The 23465-nt window shown below is 38.4% G+C and overlaps 1 protein-coding gene across 1 annotated transcript in view; it reads left to right on the forward strand.

Moving 5' to 3' along the window:
- THSD7B (thrombospondin type 1 domain containing 7B) overlaps positions 1-19631 on the forward strand; it is a 307764-nt gene extending 288133 nt beyond the window's left edge. Inside the window, exons 21-27 of the mRNA XM_088145129.1 lie at positions 1158-1317; positions 5127-5300; positions 5698-5793; positions 13053-13135; positions 15122-15314; positions 17096-17183; positions 18534-19631. Of these exons, the coding sequence (XP_088001255.1) occupies positions 1158-1317; positions 5127-5300; positions 5698-5793; positions 13053-13135; positions 15122-15314; positions 17096-17183; positions 18534-18615 (876 nt within the window). The 3' untranslated portion in view covers positions 18616-19631. The remainder of the gene's footprint in view (positions 1-1157; positions 1318-5126; positions 5301-5697; positions 5794-13052; positions 13136-15121; positions 15315-17095; positions 17184-18533) is intronic.
- Positions 19632-23465: the final 3834 nt, after the last annotated feature.

Here is a 23465-nt window from a genome sequence, read left to right on the forward strand (position 1 = left end):
GGGCAATTTTAATTCAATATCATTGAAAATTCTATCAAAGTATGGAAAAGTCATAAATACAACTAAAGCAGCTGACTAAAAACTAATTTAATATCAAAGGTCAAAGGATTGTATATCTGTAATAGCATTCCAATGAGTGTCATAGGTTTTGCATCAGCATGGCTAGATCAAAGCATGATTTAATTTTAGAGAACTCTGCTACCAAGGAAATTGACTTTTGCACTAAGAACACCATGTAGCCTCTTTCAATACATTGAAAGGCCTTGAAACAGTATAGTTTAAAGCTGTAGCCTGAAGTGCTGAGTCCTGTTTTTTTCCTTGAAGTGATTACTTTTTTTCTAATGTGAACGTGATGCTGATGTGAATTGTGAAGCATCAAATGGCTGTACTTTTGCTTTGTCAGCATGGATGGCCTGTATGCCCTCCCTTTTTTCACACTGAATTTGGCATGCATTGATTTGCCTTATACATCATTCTACCCTTGCCCATTTATCTTCTAGATCATTCTTCATCCAAAACATTTGATCCAATATCTAGCATTGGTTTTAAAGTGATCTGGATTTCCACTATTTCAGGGTAGGGAGAAGATGGGATCTGCTTAGCATTAATCATCTCAGACTAATTGGGCCATATCCAGGAAGACCTGCAAAAGAGAGGAAGATGTAACATATTTTAAAGGGACATGATTTTCGAGAAACAGACCCAAAACACCTTTTCTTCTACATTTACATTATTAGCAGAATAGGCAATATACAGAGTGAGGCCTTTAGTCCTTCAGGATCCATATTATCTTCAAAAGTTCATTATTATGTGTGGTTAAAGAATGATAAGATGAAATCTATCCTTTTCCTTCCCTACACACACACACACATACACACACACAAAAGAACTCTTTGTGAGAGACTGATCCTTTAACAACATTGCAGAATACCTATCAACTGCAAGGGACTGAACACAAATATTGGAAGTAGGAAAGACTGCTTTTACATTTTTACCGTTCTTGAACGCTGCAAGAAGCACTGACTTACAACACTTTGCACTGTTTGTAGGATAATGATTTATTATTATTATTATTATTATTATTATTATTATTCCATACAAAGTGTGATTATTATACAGCAAATTGTTTTGGTAACTTCTATTTTTTTTTCTACTAGGGTGGACAATGTGGGGATGGAATCCAAGTACGAAACCTCCTATGTGTGGTACATGATGGCACTTTATCATCAGTATTTAAGCAAGTAGAGAGTACATTGTGTGAAGAGCTTCCACCTAAAGAGAATTTACTTCAGCTTCCATGTTATGTCCCTTGTCCAGGTAAACTTTGAGAAGGACTATGTTTTGTCTTTTTTGTGATACATAGGTATGGCCTAGCACATATGATGTTCCAAGAAAATAGGTGGTTTGACATATGCCTGCAGTTCATTCTATACATCCTAGCTTTTTTGATGGATTTCTGTCCAACCTTAAACATGACTAATCGGAAGTTATCCATACAAAATACTACTTAAATTTGCCTCCTGATACCAACCTTTAAGTCTGGTATGATGACTCTGTGGTCCGTGGGCCTCAAGTAACCCTCAAATTTCAAAAGGTCACCCAGTTTTGGCTCTGACTTTGCTGACTTTGGGTTGAGGATCCATCCATGATCAGAATCTTGTTCTGTCCACCATAAGTTGCAGTTTCTCTATTCACTTGGACAGCAGCCTTTCATGAGAGAATGATTCTTTTGGTTTTTGTAGCATTAACGTTTCATCTTAGACTCATGTATAAACTCATTATAAGATCTCTCTGAACTCCACTGTTTTAATATAGGCAATATAAATCCAGATGAAGGGTTAAAATAATCATGTAATTGAGAGTAACATGCAATGCACATTTCATTATACCATAGAGCTCTGTAACTCTTCAGATTCAATGGCAAAAAAGTACTTTGGACCCTCTATGGTGCTGAAGTGGCATATGTTTGCAACTTCCTGAAGTACAGGTAGTCCTCAAGTTATGACCATTTGTTCAGCGACTGTTCAATGTTATGACGGTGCTGAAAAAAATGGACTTATGACTGATCCCCGAAGTTACGGCTGTTGCAGTGCCCCTGTGGTCACATGATCGCCATTTGGAAACTTCCCTGCCAGCTTCCCACAAGCAGAGTCAATGGAGAAGCCAGCAGGGGAGGTTGCAAGTTGCTTGGGTAAGTCTCTCCCACCCACCCCGGCCTTTCTTCGCTCATGCGCACTGCACCCTCCTTTGCTTGCTTGCACACACCAGCACCCTCCTCCCCCTTCACTTGCTTGCACGCACTGCATTCTCCTTCTCTCCTTCACTTGCTCACCCTCACCAACATCCTCCTTCACTCACTCACACACACCAGCGCCCTCATTCCCCCTTCACCCCCTTTGCGCTGTGCTGAGTTTCTGGGGCTTTGCAGGAAGAAGGAGAAAGCTTCATGAATGGCCAGCAGCTTCCAATGTGAGCTGCAGTGTGAGCAAGTGAAGAGGGAAGGAAAGTGCTGGTGCGTGCAAGTGAGCAAGTGAGGGAAGGAGGGCGCGGTACATGCATGCAAGTGAGCGAGCGAAGGGGGAACGCGGGCCAAGAAGCCCCTGAGCTGCAGCGTGGCAAGCAGCCCCAAAGCCACATGGTTATGGGGCTGCTTACTGCCTGCACGGCAGAATGCAGAGCGGCTGAAAGGGCAGAGATGGGGAGGAGATAGGCAGGTGGGGGGAATTGAAGGCCATCCCTTATCTTACTGAGGCTCAAGGCTGGGAAGGACCAAGGCTGGCTTGGATTGGGGTGGGTCCTCAGCTAACAACCAGTGGAATTTGTTTAATGACCACAATGGGGAGTGCCAGGATTGTAGTCATTAAGCGATGCAGTCATCTTGCTTTACACGGCATACATTAGCAATGGAAATTCCAGTCCCATGTGGTTGTAAGTCAAGGACTACCTGTAGTTGCATCTTTTCCTAGAATTGTGTGGCAGCCCTACAGTACATCCTGGGGAAAGACACATCTGGTTTAAGCACCTTTTGCCTTAACTGAAGTGGTACATTCTTTCTGTGTGTGTGTGTGTGTGTGTGTTTGTGAAACACCAAGTGAAGATGTTATTGTTTAACTGCAGGAAAAGACCAACGTAGTCAAGATTTTAGCCTTGCCCAGAGAAAACAAAATTTCCAAAGCTACGTTAAAATATAAATTATTTGTGCTTGCTGTATACTGACTAGCATAAGCCATGCAAAAGAGCTTTTAAGAAACTGATTTTAAATGGTATAATAGATTATATGCTAATAATTAGGTCATGGACATTCGGGTGGTGAACAAATTTTAACAACAACACACTTGATATGCTTGATGCAGCCTTTCCTGCATTCTATAGCAGGGGTCACATGCAGTCTCCACCTCTTTTTCAGAATCCTCACTCACTCAGTCTTGTGAAATTGTATTGCCAAAATCTGTCAGTCAGTATAAAACAAAGATATACTTTATTACTATTTTTTGCAACAAAAAAGAAAAAAATACATTAAAAATTGTTTTAATTTAACATAACTGAAAAACAAAAGATTGGGAAGTTTTAACATAACTAAAAAAGCAACTCTACCCTCACCTCCCCTCACAAATGCACATACTACATTCTCATATATTACCTCATTGTATCCTTTAGCTGCCACAAAAAATAATTTAAAAAGTGTGGCCCTCAACACCAAAAAGTTCCCAGTGCTGCTCTAAAATTAATGTTTTCAAAGCAGTCTCTAGGGTGCTTTTAGGAATGCTGAGGTGCAAAGATAGAGAGGTTCTGGCCCTTTAAATGATGCTGAACTACAACTCCCAGCATCCCTCACAACTGGCAAGGCTGACTGTTGTTAGAAGGTCCTATACAGTGGTACCTCTAGTTACGAACACCCCTCCTTACGAATTTTTCGAGATACGACCAGCTCTGGCCCCAAAAATTTACCTCGACTTGCGAACTCGCCTCGACTTATGAATCAGATCCGCGGCCATTTTCCGCCCCTGGCACGTGGTCTGCGGCCATTTTTCTGCCCCTGACATGTGGTCCGCGGCCATTTTTCCACCCCTGACACGTGGTCCGCGGCCATTTTTTCCGCCCTGCCGCGTGGTCCACAGCCGTTTTTCCACCCCTGACGCATGGTCGGCGGACGCTGGAACGGATTAACGGTAATTACATTGAACCTTATGGGAAAATTTGCCTCGTGTTGCGACCAATTCGAGTTGCAACCAGAGTCACGGAACGGATTAAATTCGTAACTCGAGGTTCCACTGTACTGTATATCTTGAACTGAGCAGCAATTGGATTGGGTCAAGTAAATGAGTAAGATCGCACAAAATGTCTCCTGGGGGCATTTCAGGTTGTAGTGAAGGGAAAAATCATAAAGTCCATAGTGTGCTCATGGGTGAGACCAGGATTTTCTAGGTTTTGCACGGAAATGGTGGTCAGCAATTGTGGTATTCTTTGCGATTTTAACTTTCAGCTAGTTCTAGAATTTATGCTTCTGTTTGTGTGTGTGTGTGAATTTCTCACATCAGAAAGAACAGGAAACCCTAATTTTGATGCTAATTGGAAATCCTTTTTGGACTTTTTGCAGGAAACAGAAAAAAAATGAAATTATAATATATGGATTTGATGATTAGTAAAATTAATAGATTATAGAAAAACTGGATGTTAAGTTGAAATCTTAGAGTAAGATTTTAATGTATGTTTTACTTGTATCTGCTGTAAAAGAAGTCAGAAGTCATTCTTTTTTCTGTATTTCTGTTCCTTTTTCTTTACTTTTCAGCACGTTTGCTTTGATTCTCTTTCTGTATTCTTTCTTCTTTTCTATTCCTCTTCTTGATTTCTAATTCTTGTTAGTTTTTAACCTTTTTGTATTCAAAAATTTAATAAAGTTATATAAAAACAGAAAGACAGGAAACCATGTCACACTTTTGGGCTATTTTCTCACTCATTCTGCAACACAGTCTGAGGTTGCTCCAAAAAAGGATTCCAGGCTGTAAAAGATTGTCCCTTGGGTTGGATGATCTGTAGTTCCCTTCTGATTTTATAGTTTAAGAAAATATGGAGACATTTAATAGCAAAATCATGCTTCCCTCCGTTCTTCATTATTGTGCATACAGGTGACTGTCATTTAACAGAGTGGTCAGAGTGGAGTTCTTGTGAATTAACATGCATAGATGGCAGGAGCTTTGAGAGTATGGGTCGCCAGTCTCGGTCAAGAACATTTATAATTCAGTCTTTTGAAAATCAAGACAGTTGCCCTGAACAAGAATTGGAGACCAGGCCTTGCTCAGGTAGGTAATACTATAAACCACAGTTTTTATTATCTCACAGAAGAGTTTGCTTCTAAACTGTTTTCTTGTTGTCATTTTTGTAGTTTATTGTAATTTTTCCAAACTGTCCCCCCCCCTCCAGTCAAAAGATGTTTATTAAGAAAATATTTAAAAAGGCAAGCAGAGACTGGGAAAGTGTTTGCAGTCCTTAGAAATGAGAAAAAATGGGATAGAATAAACAACTACAGAAAGTTAAATCTCCAGAACAACAAACTCTTAAGTCTTTGTATTTGGAGGTTTTGATGTGTCTCGTTTAATAGTTTTCTTTTGAATTTACTTAGAATGTTTAGTATTCTTGAAAAGGAAAAGCAGCAAGTATCTCAAGTAAATACAAACTGCTACCTTATTTGGATTATAGGAGGAAAATGCTATGATTATGTATGGAAAACAAGTCTTTGGCAAGATAATGAACGCACAGTGTGGTGCCAGCGTTCCGATAGGTTGAATGTTACAGGTAGGCATGCTTACCAATGTCATCTTCATCACTATCACCATCACCATCACCATTGCCATTTTATACTAGTTCCAATGTATATAAAAACCAACATTGCAGGTTCAAAATATATAAAACTCCCAGAAATTAAAATATTTTAATATTTTGAACATGAGAAAGCTGGGATCAGGAACCACAGGTCTAAATTAAAACACACAGCACTAAAACGAGGAAGATCTGAATAAAAAGGTAAGTTTGTAAGAGGTATGTAAAAGCAACGCTATCGGTGCCTCCTGAACACCAATGGGAAGAGCATTCTAAGGAGTAGAAGCCATGATAAGATTGGCCCATCCAAAGAGTAGGAGCTATGATAAGTATAATCATCTGGGCCTCCTTTGGTAATCTTAGCACTGGATCCAAGAACCTTCCCAAAGTGCACACCTGTGTGCTTTTTTGTTTTTTTAAGAAAATCCATGCCATCTAGAACAGGCAAATCCCTGGAATTACCCAGCTATATATTATGCATGTTCTCCATTTCAGTCTCAGTTTGTTGTCTTTAAGTCCTGGGCCATAAAAATCTGGATGACCATTAGATAGCAGGAAAGAGATAAGAAAAACTGTAATTGCTTGCTGCCATCCAATCTTCCCTCTAATGTCTGACATGCTATGTGCAGGAAAAATTGTTTTGTGCAGCTTTTCCCAAAAGAAATACAAATTTGTGCACCACAGTACAAGTAAATTGCAAATACATGTAATAGCATTGTGTTAATTTTTTTTTGAAGTGTAGAAACTAGAAAGTGTAATAATATGTCACATACACACCTACAGATAATAATATAAACTCCCTAGCCACTGATAATTGATAACTGCAATCAATATTTTCTAAGCATTTAAAATTGTTTCTTTTTTTCTTTTTGGAATTTGATATTGCAGTGAAAGAAAAATGAAAGAAAAATTAAAGGATTTATACAACGAAATTAATACAAAAAGCATTTAGATAGCCCCTTCTCTTTTATTTATTTCCCATTCTTTCCTTCTTCTGAACTTATTTAAACTTAAATTGTTATTTATTTAAACATTGGGGTTTTTTTTAGGATTAGCAACAATCATGGACCTTGGGTGGCCCAAAACTCAACAAATATTAATTAAACCTTTTTAGGGAGGAGGCAGGCCAAGGGGGTCTTTTGGGAGCCACTTCTCAGTACAGAGTGGGGTTGTGACATAGCTCCATATGTCCAGGAGGCTCTGGGTTGCACCCAGTGTGTCTCTAAGTGGGCCTAATCCAGAGCAGTTTGGCTGCAAGGCCAGGAAAGAACCACCTGCCTGCTATCCTGGGCAAAAAGCCCCTTCCCCAGGAGATCCTAGTCTGCACTGCCGACAGTGCTGAGTAACCCCCTCGGCTGCATTTAAGCTGAGGCTTTCTGAGGCAGTGACTTTCTGGAGGACTCCTCAAGAGCCCATTTTAGGTGTATTTATATATATTATTTTGGGAGAACCTAATTTTGTGTGTGCTCAACTTTTTACCTTATACATGGGTTTGAGAGGTAGCCTGTATACGCACATGTGCACACCTTACTGAGAACGTAACTGCCATCTATTGGTCATCTGAATTTTTTTTTTAATTTTATTTTATGTATTTTAGGCTGCTTCATTTGCAGATTACTCTGAAGGGCATCCATCCCAACCTTTGTTAATTGGATTAAAAACAGTACAGTAAAGAAAACATGCAAACCAACAAAGTAATATCACACAACCTACATATAGCCCCAGGAACTTTCAGTACAGATGGGAACAAGATCACAACATTCTAGCCCCAAAGCCTGGTGGAATAACCATGTTTTAATGGCATTCCTAAAAAGCAGGACGGGAGGTACCATCCAGATTTCTGGGAGGATGTTGTTCCAGAGAAAGGGGAGTAGTGATTGAGAAGACTTACTTCCAGGTTCTCTGAAGATGCTGTGCCCAAAACAAGGGGACTTGGAGGAAGTCTCCTTTGGGGAGAAGTATGTGCCTATTCAAAAATTCAGGGCCTGGATGGGAAGAAACCAGCTGTAATTCAACTCTAACAAGATGAAGGGGTTTGGCCCCTTGGGGTCAGGAAAGCTGACATCTTTGACTCTGGATGGAATAATACTCCCCCAAACAGAACTGGTACACAATTTGGGGGTCCTCCTGGACTTGCGACTCATGCTGGAAGAGCAGGTGGGAGCAGTGGCCAGAGCAGCCTTTGTACAAATTCATCTTATGCCAGTTGTGCCCAATGCTAGACTAGGAGGCCTTGCTCATTATCACTCATGCTTTAACCACTTCCTGATTGGATTACTACAATGCGCTGTATATGGGGCTGCCCTTAAAGACCATCCAGAAGCTGCAGCTGGTCCAGAATGCAGCAGGGGGTGCACTTCTGCACGCCCCACAGTTCGATCATCTTATGGTGCTATTGTGTGAGCTGTACTGGCTCCCATTTGTTTTCAGGGTGCAATTCAAGGTGCTGGTTATCACCTTTAAAACCCAACATGGCACAGGGCCAGGTTATTTGCAGGACCACCTCTCCCCAGGGGTGTCTGCCTGTCCCATTAGTTCAGATAGGGTGAGTGTGCTTCAGGCCCCCTTGGTTAAATGCTGTCATCTGATGGGACCTCAGAGGAACTTCTTCTCTATAGCTACCAGCCCTTTGGAATAGCTCCCATCTGAGATACAAGGGGACCCTACTGTTTTAGCCTTCCAGAAGGCAGTGAAGAACTGGCTCTTCTCGCAAGCATTGGGCTAGGATAGGATTGTGTGAGGGGGTCAATAGTATGGTTAGTTTAGTGTCTGGTGGAAAGATTTGTTCTGTTTTATCTTGTTGTTTTTATTGCTCGGATCACTATGTGAGATAGCCAGCCATATAACTTATTTAAATTAACAAATAAACTTTTCTACTCTTCTGCCCTTTATTGGGGCACATTGGATTAAAAACAATACAGTAAAGAAAACATGCAAACCAACAAAGCAATATCACACAATCTACATATAGCCCCAGGAACTTTCAGTACAGATGGGAACAAGATCACAACATTCTGCCTGCAAACCAGTTTTAATCCATATTAAAAAAAAAAAAATCAAGATAATTGATAACTTCTAGGAACATCTGCAGCTTTGAGGCCAGCAACTTTTCAAGCACTTGCTTCAAAAGTGAATATAGGTAGCTGGCTCTAAAGTCATATAAATACTTGGCAAGTGGCTTTAGGTTTATATAACACTTCCCTTTTTTCTAAAAAAAATATCTTGTTTACAATCATATTCTAAAATCTAGAAAGGGTTTATGGTGATGTCTGGAAGAACTCAAACATTCACCTAATCTGAAATGTCCTTCCAGTTGCCCACCAGATTTTATCTCTTCTTTCTTTAAGAAAGATGTTAGCTTTATTATTTTCTTCAAGGATTTCGTTAATATTGTTTTCTTCAGGGATTCTTAAAATGCCAGACAGTGGTGGTAATACTTTTTTGGTTTTATTCATTTTTGTTGCTATCGTTTCTATAGTATTGGTGTGATTTTCTTTCTAGCTACCTTATAAATTCATATTAAATGAAGGAGGAATATAAATATTTTAAATAAATTTAAGAGTTCAGCTGCAAGCTGCAAGTAGGAATATATGCACATAATCATGAGGACACACAGAGCAATCAACCTGTACAGTGAAGAATAGTGTGTGGCACATGCAGAGAACAAATACATGGCCAAAAGTTTTCTTCAAAGCAAATAGCTCCAGCTGACTTCTCTCCATTGTGCTATTGTGAGTCTACATTATATAAATAGTGTACAAAGTTTTATCTGTGCTTATTTCAAATAATACTGGAAATAGAATTAAAGAAGCTTGATCAACAGGAATGACTGTCAAGACCAGAATGAGAACTCAGAGAGACAACCAGGAATAGTTGGTTCTCCATTTCATTGTAGCTTATACCACTGATTCTTTCAAGTTGTAAAGCTCCAGGGAGTAGTGGTAGGCAGGATTACTACTAAAATCACATAGAGCTGATTCATACTGAACAGTAACCAAAACCACATGGAAGTGCTGGTAGACTCATTTGTTCACAGGCTTGTAGGGTTTGTTGCTTTCAATTGTATGTCATACGCATAGGTGTTGGAATATGTGCAGTACCCTTTGATAGATACTTTTGAGGTTCTTATTTTAAAGACTGGTATGGTGGTTCCTCTGATTTTTAACAGGAGCCAGGAAAGAATATCTGTCTCCAAAAGTAGGACTTTCTTTATTGAAAAATGTAGCTCTGACAACTAAAACGTTCCCCCCCATGAAATGCTCCTCTCTTTCAGAGAAATACAAAAAATGTTGAGTTTGTACACTAAAAACTGCATAGTAGCTATGTTGCTCATTAGAGAAGGCAATAAAATAATCTGAAAGAGCAAAGGAGGAGTGTTCAAATATCTAGTTTGTAAGGGAGTAGGGCCCAGCACACCTGGGGAGAAGAGAATTTATTTTTGGAACTTTAATGAGAGACTGTCATATATTTTGGGGGCTTTGATTGCAATTTTTAAGGAAGAGAATAGTGAAAAAAAGGTTGGAACATTCTGTTTATTTCTGTTATACTGTTATATGTTGAACAGGATTGAAAAAGAAGCCACCAAGAGTCATACTGTAATATCCATGATCTTTTCAATAAGAATGGAGAGATGGGGCGGGGGGGAACAACTTACAGGAATGGCATGAATCCATACTTAGGAATGAAGCTGGGACAATTACTTTCTTACTGAAACAGTCCATTCTGATGGGATTAAATATTTATTGAATTTAACTTCCTTTATTGTTGTTATTGGGGAACTTTTCCCATAACTCCTCTAAATTAGGGGGTCATAATGTGCTCTGGCTGGGGAAAGATAACATAATACTGTCAGCATTGCTCTATACCAGTTGACTATTGCTGTGATTTTACACTAGACATTTGTACTGGAAATTTCTGGAATAGTTGGAAAGAATATTTTTGCAGAGAGCTTTAGGGCAGGTCAAGAAATATTAGCCAATACTTAATTTTAGGTCAACTGGTAGGAAGGTATGTTACACCTTCTAAAGGGGCACTTTATGCAACCTTCATAGACTTTAAATCTGTTTGACCTAATTTCCAGAGTCCCCACTGACAAATATTTGGTGATACTTATTCAGCAATCAAATGATAACACATACTGTGTGTTAGATGTAACCAGCAAGGACAATGTCATAAGCTGTCCCCACCAAGGAAGTAAGAATGTATGTTCCTTAAATGTCTCTCAGTTGAGATAATCATCTCCACAAGTTTATCAAAAACTTGTCACCTACTGTACTGTCTGCAGATGATGTAGATATTTTATCTCTGCCCTGCATGAGAGACTGGGAAAAGCTTTAGAAGCACATACTGCCTCATGTGATGCTGAAAACCACATAGGTGGCAAATGGGAATTTAATTGAACAAGTAAATGTTTGGGTGTTGTCTTTGAAGGTACAACCATTTGGAAAGCACAGGCCAACTAGTCTGCTGAAAACACTCAAAAGCTTAGATCCAATTAGATTTTTTTTTCCAGCTGAGACATATTTTTTAGGTCCCAGAGGCCCTGAAGATCCTTGAAGGAAAAAAAATACTTCAGTTGTTGTGTGGGACACAAATACTGTATGTACTCATGGGAAATTTGCAGTGTTGGAGCTAGTCCAGTCTAAATTTTTGTGATCTGTTTTATGTGTGTTTGGTATAAGGCATTATGCTTAGAGTTGGAGTTTATAACAGCTGAGCCTGGTTTGGATATGCATTTTTAACCAACAGCTTAATCTTATATTTATTTCAACCAGCACACTCTGTGCTGATCTTATAATAATAATGCCACCTCTCTTATCTTTTTCTTCTCCTGATAGTATAATATCTTAGACTTGGGGACAATACATATTATGTTCTGTCTCCAGTACGAGCTGATTATAGACAATTAAAACTTTATTTAACAGTAATGTTCTATAAACAGATAGTATACAATAGAATACGACCAATTATTTCTCTTTAAAGAGGTGTATCAACAAAACTCCTTCATGCTTTATTGCAGACTGAATCAATGAATCAAGGACAGCAAAGAGATATAGAAAATTATAATGCTTTTGATGTTATATAGTGGTCATCCAGATTTTTTGCAGTCCAAATATGGTAGCCCTACCTCTTTTTTTAAGTGCCTTTAGCTTTCTGGTTGCTTTCCTTACAAGAAAGTGGTCTATTAGCCCTTTACTCAAATTCTAACGTAGTAACAAATACCTTTTTGTCACAAGGTTCATCAAGAATAACTATGCCAATTTCTTAACTCTCTCACATTACAGTGTTGAAGCATAGCAAAGAGCTTTACACTGGATCAGTTTAATGCCCTGCCCTTATCCTTGTTTTTAGGCAATTATTAAAACATTGCTTATTTATTATGAGTTTTCCCTTGAAAGAGGAGTGGCAGAAATGGTAAGACATGTCCTTCAACATCACCTCTTTTACAGGGGCTCCCTATCTTACCTGGGATTGTCTTTTCAATCTTAGTAGGGAGACTGAATTGTATATGTTGGATTATTTATCTGATCAACATAATGGGCATTTCTAAGCAGAATGACAAGTTCTGTGCTTGCTCCATATGCCATCTAGTGGAGGAGTGGTGAGTCTTTGTAAATTTAAAATGATGCACTTGGGATGCTTTAGTTTTTAATTCTACTCTCCCCCACTTCAAAACCCCCTAAATTTCTCATATGATATATTAATAAATTCTATCTACTGTTCAAGTGTCCAGAATAAATTTATTGTTATGCTACACATCTTTTCCCACAAATTCCTTTTGTTGACATGCATAAAAAGGTTGCTTCAAGATCATTTCCTACATTACACGCTAAAAAAAATTTAACCATACTCCTCTTTTTTCCAGAATAATTTGGATTGTTTCTGAATTAATCAAAGTCAAGCTTAAGTTATTAGAGCTTTTGTCTATTTTATATTTTTATTTTTATTATTTTATGCTTTGAAATACCTATTTGTCATAGTCATATTTCATCTATTTATATAAATTGTAGAATATTAATTGTATACCTTAAAAATACAGAGAATCCAAGTGTGAGGAATAGACTTTTCACAGTGCAGAATGGATGCTAAAACTTCATCTGCCAGCATGTCTTGGGAATAATGTAAATGTACTATTTTCAAAAGCAGTGTTGCAGCACAGCAAAACAACCAGGGGATATTCCTAACTCATTTTGAATTGTATCTTTGATTATTTCTCTTGACAATTGTTCTTGCAGGGGGCTGCTCTATTCAGTTACAGCCAGCTACAACCAGGCATTGCAACCCAGCCTGCAGAAAACCCTTCTCATACTGTACACAGGTAATTCAGACAGCGTAGTCTACTTCATTGGAAATAAACCTTTTGACTACTAACAGATTCTTTTTAGAAAGTAAAAGAAAGTAAAATCAAAAACTTCCCAACAAACCAGAAACATAATTGGGCATGCGTAAGACACTACCTAGAGGGGGAACCCATTCTGTTAATTGAATATATAGCCTTACAGATGAAAAAGGGATGTGTGGAGCAAACATATATGTAGGTAATTGCAAGCAAAAGTTTGCTTCTTTTCACAAAGATTCAGTTTGGGACATGTTCATCTAAGACAGGTTGTAAATAGAGAAATAAGGCTGCGAACAAAAGGAAAGTGTACCTGTGAGGTTGTTTACATCCAGTGACATCAAGAGCTTGATCCCCTCCCATGTGGGATAGCCATTGGTGTTCTTTGAGTCCTCTGGGATTTCTTTGGGACACTGAAGTGAAACAATAGACCTCCTGTAAATCTTCCCTGCCTTTTAATTCTGAACTTAATGGTCCTAAGTTGCTTCCTCAGGCAACATAAGCAAAGGAAAGAGAAAATAGATGACTTGGACAATTCACCTTAGAACTTCCAGTCCATTGGGAACCCACCCTGCCCCATCTCTTTATTTTTGGAGGAGAGTTTTGTGTCCACTCCTGTTCCTATATTTTGTGAGACAGGGGTGCAGTAAAATTACACTTGTCCTTTGATAGCTGCTACAGTTGATTGGTTTCCCATATAATTATATAACCACCTTGAAAAGTTAACAGTTGGACAATCGTTGCTGCTGTCAATATTCATGGAGGTGAAGCTGTATCATGTCTGTCTGGAATTTTTCCAGTTCCATATGAGAGGACATATGTGAAGGATGCTTTCTCGCATAATCAATCCATAAAGGAACTCCTTCCATGGACTTTTTCCAGATGGGGATATAACAACACCCTCCAGCATAAAATAGGCTCAAAAACTCCCAGATAAAATGTGAAGGAAAAAAAATCTCAAGCATTCAAAGAGCATGGTAAAGAAACAGAAGTATTTTTTACAGGAGAAGAACACTTTTGAGAATTTGCAAGGGTTATTTTTGAATACAGTTAAACTGAGTAGACTGTTCGTGTGCATTACCTGGTCTGAATTCATGCTAAGGGCAAATCCACGCAGCCTCCTTGTTCCAGCAAGAAGACTATTAACCATTTCCCAAACATACTGTATATCTGCATGCCTCTGCCTATATCTCAGTGTCCTTCTGCAGCTGAGGACAGCTGAAGGTGTTACACTCTGAAAGTGGTGTTTTCCTTAATATCACACATCAGGATGCTGTGTGGAGGCAATGTGTAAGCTGATGTGCATCAGGGACTTGCCTGAAATAACATGTTGTTCTTTTTATATTGTTAGTCACCCAGAGTTGTGAATTTGAGAGGGGCGGCTATATAAATTGAAATAATCAATCAATCAATTGGTATGTTGTATCTTGTAGAAATTCAGAGAGTTTGCTTTTCCTTTGAAATATATACACTCTTACTGTCAAATTTTAAATAATTAAATTTGATATATAACACAATGTAAGTCTATATGTGTCTACTCTAAAGTAAATAGACATTAGGTCAAGCTGGTCACAATTCCAAATGCATAGAGTTGCAGCCTTAAATAAACAACATCTTATTTGAGAAGGAAAACATTTTACTGGCCACTCTCATTGCTGCAGGGTTTTAAACTCGTGTTCTTTCTGCAAGATGGATTTTTGTGTTCAGTGTTTCTGTTGCAACATATTTATCTAGGCTCAGTAAAAGAAAGAGCAGGCATTCCATTGTTCTGTTATGTTTAGTATGAATCAGAAAGCTTTGAATGATTTTGGCAATCTATTGTAAGTCCTTGGCATAGGTTGGGCTTTCAATTAAGATAATAGAAGCACCTGGCATTAGGTTAACTGGGATGCACCCAGCAGCCCTCCAGCAGAAACATTTTCTGGGGGATGAACTGATTTTTGAATTGCATATATCCTTGTTACCCAGAGTGGCATCTGTGGTTGTGAGAGAGGCTATACTGAAATAATGAGATCAAATGGTTTCCTGGATTACTGCATGAAGACACCCGGTTTAGAAGATAAGAAAGCCGATGTTAAAACAAATGCTGCAAAACATAAACCTATCAATTCCAAAATGCACGACATTTTCAAAGGATGGTCAATTCAGCCTTTTAACCCAGGTAAGAATAACAAATTGTGGCATGATTTTTTTCTCTCTCTCTCTTAATTTGAAAAGTAAGCTTCATGCTCAGTGAATCACATAACCAGAAACTACACTAGAGAATATACAAACTCTCATTTGTAATATAATCATATGAATATAATTAGCATAAAATTGTGCAAAAGCATTATTCTATAGAATGACCTGGGATTTCTTTTTACAATACTGAAGCTAATGATATTTTCTTCACTCTTACATTATTTAATCAGAAATACATGTATCATTAATAGGGGAGTCTGTCATACAAGGAGGAGAGAAGAAAAAACAAGGGTCAATTTAAAGAATGAGACTTTCTACATAGCCATGATCTGTGTCCAGCTCTAAAGATAGCTGTCAAACACTGTAATGTTACAGTGGCTTGTAATCATAAAGGATTACATTCCATCACTGTCCTACAGTTGCAGGATACCTGCTGCTCAGTATATTCTTCTTCATTAATAATGGTTACAAGGACTATAAATGCAGAAGATTGCTTATCTGCTGCTTTATACATGAAGCTGACTGTTCTCCTGAGGTGAGACCATCACAGTGGGAACTGATATGGTGAGCACCAGGAGGGTTCTGTGCACCATTCTTCATGTCCTTCACTTAATGGTTAGTTTGTTGATTTGGATTATATCCTGTCTTTCCCTCATTAACTTAAAGGGAGTGCTCACTTCTCCCATTTTTCCCTACAGCAGCAGTCCCTTGAGGTAGGTTGGGCTGAGAGAGAGTGACTGGCTCAAAGTCACCCAGAGAGTTTCCATGGCTGAAGGTGGAGTTGAACCTGGGTCTCCTTGTTCATAGTACAACATCTTAACTTGTACATCCTGCTGGCTCTCATAGTTTATGTGTGGCTGCTTTGATGGCATGTGACTTAACACCATAGATTGAAATCCACAGACCCTGTTTGGCAGCCATTTGTGAGAGCACCTTCTACATGCTCTCAAGATTCTAAGGAGTTCATAGGCTTAAAAATATTGTATCCTGCCATTGTGATTTCTCTCTAAACAATGGCAGACATCTGGCAGTGGTTTGTAACAAATAGTGACATGAGCTAATGGCACATATGTGCATAATCTATATGCACAAATATTGTAAAAAGTAGCCTTGGATGATGAACTGCTTTGCTTCTGACTGGTTGATAGACTGATTACATGTATAGGAAATAGGGGCTCAGAAAACGAAATATATAGGAATTCTTATAGTCCTCTTCAGTCATCTGGTACCTAAACACATCCAGGGACTCTGCTTGCTAGGAATTTTGGGAAATCCCACAATATCTGGAGGATACCATGTTAGATGAGGACAGGATCAGTGTAAGAGGAACATACACAGCTACATGCACAAGGATTATCTTCAAGAGGTAGGAACTCTGAGCACAGATTACAGCCATACGTATTAGTATTTTTCAGAATATGTCGCTCTAGGAAATGCAATCCCATTTTTGAAGGAAATAATTAAAATTTACTTAACTAACTCCACAGAACTGTAAGCAATATATCCAAATGTGCACAAGGCTATATTCAGTCCCTCCTCTTTTTCTCATGAGCTGCAACTTGCCTGGTAGCCCTGTGATTTAGTGCGATTCTTGGGTTATATCTGTAGAAATTGGCATGGCTCATATATGAGTTTTGTCAGCCCTTCAAGGTAGGCAAGGTCAGGAAATAATGGTTACAAATCTTTGCTATTTTTAAGTGACAGAAAATAGGTAAAATGTACATCTTGCACCAGCTTATTATTTTTTTCCCCCTTTCTCAGATGGAAAACTTAAAATCTGGGTTTATGGAGTATCAGCTGGTGGGTTTCTCATTATAGTTTTCCTAATCTTCACCTCATATCTTCTTTGGTATGTATTCTGTGTTTGCTTCTATCTCTGTTAATCTGTTTCTAGATGTTGGATTTAGATTCAGTCATTTGGAAACAAATTAGAATGACTGAAATTCATTTACATCAAAGTTACAAATAGCTTTCAAAGATTAAAATTCTGAGGTTACTTTATATTCTGTGTAATTAGAAAGCTAAGTATCACTTGAAAACCTTTTCATCTGTTCATTTTATTTAAAGGTTTAGTTTAGCCTATCATCCTGAAAGAATGCTCCAATCCTTTTATTTAGGTTGAGAGATAGAAAAATCATATTCATGTCCAAGAGAGGACAGGATGTGTAGCTAGAGTTTTATTCAGTGTTGTCACCATACTAGTTCTTACTGATGAAAAGACTGCCACGGTTTTTCATCTTAGCAGTAGCTTGCCTCTTCTGCTGTAGGAACTATTATGAAATGGCTGTGGGGAAATGTGTTTGTGGAGGACTAGAAAATGTTTGGAAGTATTGTCTTACGCTATAATAATAATAATAGTGTACCAGCATAATGTTAAGCCACATTTATTTATTTTCATTATTATATAGCTAATCTTTGCTTATTCTAATTTATGTTTTAAATCTTGATTTAATTAAAAAATAAGCCTTCTACATAAATTTTTGGTTCTCAAATACACATACAGGTCATTTTTTAGATTGCAACTGTGCTGCTGAGCTTATCCTTCAGCAACAAATATTCTTGAATAAAAAGCTGGGCCAAGTACTATATTCTTGATTCAGGGAAGCTGAAATCCCACTTAATCAAATATTCCAAGAGCTAAGAGCTATGGGGAAGATGAGATAGTTGTATCTTGATTTTATGGTAGTGGATACGGCTATTTTTTCTGAGGATTTTTTTTTTTAAATGGTGGTTCAGGGACCATTTTGCTGTTTTAGGGGCATTAAGACTATCCAAAGGCTTATGACTTTTTGTTGGTGTTCTATTTCACCAGAAAATAGTAGGAAATCATGTCACTTATTTTCAGGGATTTATCATTGAATTTCCACAGTGTAGTCCTCAAGGGCTGTAAAAAAAGGGGGGGGGGCGGTGGTATACTTTTCTCAAATAGCCAATAATTCTATGGTTTCTAGAACTGTCTGCTTTTCATGTATATGGCCTATGTGGGGGGAAAAATTAAAATAACTTCAGCTTAGCATTCCAGTTTTGAAAAGGACGGAGTCCAGTTAAAGGTAGGTGCTACTGATTTCTGCACTAAAAGATATAACCAAGTTTCTCATAGAAGTCAGTAGGGTTTAACTTTGCCTGGATTGTGCCCCAAATGAAGGATTCATGTCACCTTTTTGTTTCCTAAAGAAATGCATGTTTTCTTTCCTTTCAGCAAAAAACCAAAACAGCCACAACATACTCCTCCGCCCCAGAAGTGTCTGACTTTGGCCTACGATGGAGATGTTGATATGTAAGATGGAAACAACCCAAATGTAGACATCGACTGCCTTAACTGCTGTCCCCCTTGCCTCTTTTGATATAAGATTCAAACTGATGAGTTTGGGTTTTGTTTTTGTTCTTTGGAAGAATCTGGCATCTAATATAATTGGGCAGAATATAACTTCCAAACTTAACCAGTTTTACCTTCTGGCATATCTGAAACGGTATATCTTTATGACACTTCCCCAGAGGGGATCTCAGAATTACATCTCTTCCTTTTTAACCATAGGAATAAGGACACATGAAAAGTCCTACAGTCTTCTACTGATTTTTATTTTTGAAAGCATGACAATCCTGTGGGGAGATAAAATTATATTTACTGTAAAGGACAAACTGGACACTGCGTCATTATGCACTATATTAGTGCAAAGTTTCTTTCTTCTTCACCACTTTCAACAATGAGTTTTCCAGAGTTTATATTTGAGTTACATTTGAAACTATAAAAATATCTGGAGTTCCCTTGATTTCCAAGCTAAGTTTCTTAGATCACAAAGCAATTTGATTTCCCTTCTGCCAAAGAAGACATAATAAGCAAGAAATTTTGCAGCATATAATCTAGGCAATTTTCTAGTTGTGAGAAGGTCTTTCTTTCTTCCTTGTTGGACAAATATATTAATGATTAAGGAAGTGATAACAGTATTATTTTAAATTGGTATCAAGCCATTTATGTACATTTTAACCATTGAAAACTTTAATTCAGTTGGTTTAATACACACTCTGCTTTTGTAATTTAAATTTTATTATCTGCAATTATTTATGTTTTTTTTAAAAAGTTTGTTCTGTGACCTTATTTATTACACACCCACAGACACACAAACAAGCTGTTTGTACAAGATCTTGCTTTTTAAAAAAGTTTACAAGTCTACATTCAGAACATCTTGAAGAAGATAAGTATATGTAATAGTATATGTTGCAAGTACAAAAGTGCCATCTTGTGGTATTGACATGTATTTATACATAAATAAAAAATTAAAGGGTCTGGGGATGTTGATGCAAATGCATTTCAATGTCTGTTATTAAAAAGGATTTTGTGTTTGGTCCAGGGAGATCATAGCCTAATCAAACTATAATTATGAGCAAACTATGAGAACGGGAGATTCAAAATGGATTCCTGAAGTAATTACACATTATAAATTCATTAAGGAAATCCCAACATGTCTCAAGCTGAAATTATTGTTCATTAGACACACATTGTTTCTGAATAAAAATATATCAGATCTCCCCAAGCAGCTCCTTTTCCTTCATTGAGCATATCAGCAGTTAAAGTAACCAAATACTGTATATAAGCAGCTAAGACCAAGTCATGGAAGGTCCATTTTAAAATCAGCTAAAAATACTTCTGCCAGTTTTCCAAATGATTCAGGCCTCAGGAGAAAAGTCTAACTTAGGCCAAAGAACTAAAGAAAAAAATGCAAACCTATATAAACCATTTTCCCAAAAGGAAGAGTCAACACTATGGGTATGGAAAGGTAACATACAGGAAGGGTATGTTAAGGCCATTTGCAACCTGTCCCCCAGAAGAAGGTAAATAGTAATTGAAAGACTGCCCTCCTTTCACTTTTCTGAGTTTAAAACTGATACCACAGTGACTGCTTTGATGGGGACAATGGCATATCATATCTAGCTTAACCTTTAAAAATAATTAGAAATCTCTAATGGTCCATATTTAATTCAAGGGGACACAATTATCATTGTCCAAATTGGCATCTGTGTTGTTCTGAAGGACCATCTTCACTTACCCTTGCCTTCTTTCTCTAGAGTGGCCAGGTTGCACCCTTCCAATATATCATTCCATGCTTGTTATTTTGTTTGAACAAGTATGGATTGTGCACCTCTAGAATAAAGGCCAAAGAAGATTTAAACTCCTCCTCTTGAGATTGTCTTCAAAATTATCAGGAAGGCAAGCCACTTCTTCAGACCACAGCCTAGCCATAGTGATGGTGGCTGGATTTGCTCAACTCAAATTTGCCTAACCAGTTTTGAGGCTCAGTGTGTGGTATGAATCCGGCCCACGAGGTTAATTTAAAACTTGTTTGTTGCTCAGTGTTTTATGCAAACCCAGGCTATTGACTTAATTCCATGAACCATGGGTGTGCAAATAAAGATAGTCTTTCCACCCTAATGATCCTACTTTTTGGTGGTAGGTCAGTTGCTCCAGGATTATGTGAAACTGAAGTGGCCTATATCACCAAGATAGTTTGTTTGGATGGAGCTGCTGATGCAAGTTTGTGGAAGTCTGTGCAACCCTTGACATGAATAGATATCAACAGCTGATGTTGGTGAAAATTATCTTATACTGGTCCCTCCTGGTATGGTATCCTGACTCCATTTGGGGAGCTTCTTACCTCATCTGTTGACCATGCTATGCAAACTGATGGGGTATTAATCTAAACTTTACTGGCAGACCTCTTCTTTTGAGGATTCCCCAGTTAAATATGCTTAGATACAGTGGGGCAAAAAAGTATATAGTCAGCCACCAATTGTGCAAGTTCTCCCACTTAAAAAGATGAGAGAGGCCTGTAATTTTCATCATAGGTATACCTCAACTATGAGAGACAAAATGAGAAAAGAAATCCAGAAAATCACATTGTCTGATTTTTAAAGAATTTATTTGCAAATCATGGTGGAAAATAAGTATTTGGTCACCTACAAACAAGCAAGATGTCTGGCTCTCACAGACCTATAACTACTTCTTTAAGAGGCTCCTCTGTCCTCCACTCGTTACCTGTAGTAATGGCACCCGTTTGACCTTGTTATCAGTATAAATGACACCTGTCCACAATCTCAAACAGTCACAGTCCAAACTCCACTATGGCCAAGACCAAAGAGCTGTTGAAGGACACCAGAAACAAAATTGTAGACCTGCACCAGGCTGGGAAGACTGAATCTGCAATAGGCAAGCAGCTTGGTGTGAAGAAATCAACTGTAGGAGCAATAATTAGAAAATAGAAGACATACAAGACCACTGATAATCTCCCTTGATCTGGGGCTCCATGCAAGATCTCACCCCGTGGGGTCAAAATGATCACAAGAATGGTGAGCAAAAATCCCAGAACCACACGGGGGACCTAGTGAATGACCTGCAGAGAGCTGGGACCAAAGTAACAAAGGCTACCATCAGTAACACACTACGCTGCCAGGGACTCAAATCCTGCAGTGCCAGACGTGTCCCCCTGCTTAAGCCAGTACATGTCCGGGCCCGTCTGAAGTTTGCTAGAGAGCATTTGGATGATCCAGAAGAGGATTGGGAGAATGTCATATGGTCAGATGAAACCAAAGTAGAACGTTTTGGTCTAAACTCAACTCGTTGTGTTTGGAGGAGAGAGAATGCTGAGTTGCATGCAAAGAACACCATACCTACTGTGAAGCATGGGGGTGGAAACACCATGCTTTGGGGCTGTTTTTCTGCAAAGGGACCAGGACGACTGATCAGTGTAAAGGAAAGAATGAATGGGGCCATGTATCCTGAGATTTTGAGTGAACACCTCCTTCCATCAGCAAAGGCATTGAAGATGAAATGTGGCTGGGTCTTTCAGCATGACAATGATCCCAAACACACCACCCGGGCAACGAAGGAGTGGTTTCGTAAGAAGCATTTCAAGGTCCTGGAGTGGCCTAGCCAGTCTCCAGATCTCAACCCCATGGAAAGGAACCCAGTTGAAAGTCCGTGTTGCCCAGCGACAGCCCCAAAACATCACTGCTCTAGAGGAGATCTGCATGGAGGAATGGGCCAAAATACCAGCAACAGTGTGTGAAAACCTTGTGAAGACTTACAGAAAACGTTTGACCTCTGTCATTGCCAACAAAGGATATATAACAAAGTATTGAAATGAACTTTAGATATTGACCAAATACTTATTTTCCACCATGATTTGCAAATAAATTCTTTAAAAATCAGACAATGTGATTTTCTGGATTTTTTCCTCCATTTTGTCTCTCATAGTTGAGGTATACCTATGATGAAAATTACAGGCCTCTCTCATCTTTTTAAGTGGGAGAACTTGCACAATTGGTGGCTGACCAGTCAGGCAGAACATCCTGACTATACAAGTGCTTTACCATGCTCCCCTCCCATCTTGGAATTGGCAAAACATCATGCCACCCTAGATCTTGGTACCCATATAGTGTGTTCTTACCATCCATCCACAATGGGTTCATGCTGCACTGCTCTCCATATAACTTTAACCCATGACATTGTAAGAGGTGATGTTTCCCTCAGTTGAAAATTTAACCAGTCATTTAACACATAAAAATCCTTCTGCAATTGGCATGCACAATGGTCTGGTTATTCCACACACTCCAATTTTTCCCATTTCTTCCTTACCTGTCATACCATCAACTGATTGCATTTATGAAAAAAAAAATTCTTCTAACTAGGGTTGGCCATTTGGCTATACATCTACCAGGTGACGGCATATATTTAGTGAATTTTGTTTCTTCTGGCTGCCATCTGGTGATTGTCTGAACTGTGCATTGAAGATGCAGCCATTGCAAAAGTGTTGTTGAAGAGCTGGAGTTTGTGAAAGAGTTTTTGCTGTGTGGAAGCTGTAAAGTACCCTAAGATGCCATCCCTATGAAAAACAGAACTTCCTGCCCAAAGCCTGAAAATACAGAGCTTGATACAATTGTGATACTCCTAAAACACAGAGGGTAGTTGTGTAACCAATCAAACTTGCATGTTAAAAAGATTTTAATGAGAAATTTCTTTTCTAAGCAAATGAAGTTAAATCCTGGCTATATAAAGAATTTTATTCAGAAAGAGGAAATGTAGGACAACTTGACATTCACAAACTCCAAATAAAATCAATAGTCTTGGTTGCACAAG

The sequence above is a fragment of the Python bivittatus genome, unplaced genomic scaffold (assembly GCF_059951505.1).
Source record: "Python bivittatus isolate LINGU-HERP-01145 unplaced genomic scaffold, Pbiv_v1 ctg000480_np1212, whole genome shotgun sequence".
In the NCBI taxonomy this organism is placed as follows: Eukaryota; Metazoa; Chordata; class Lepidosauria; order Squamata; family Pythonidae; genus Python; species Python bivittatus.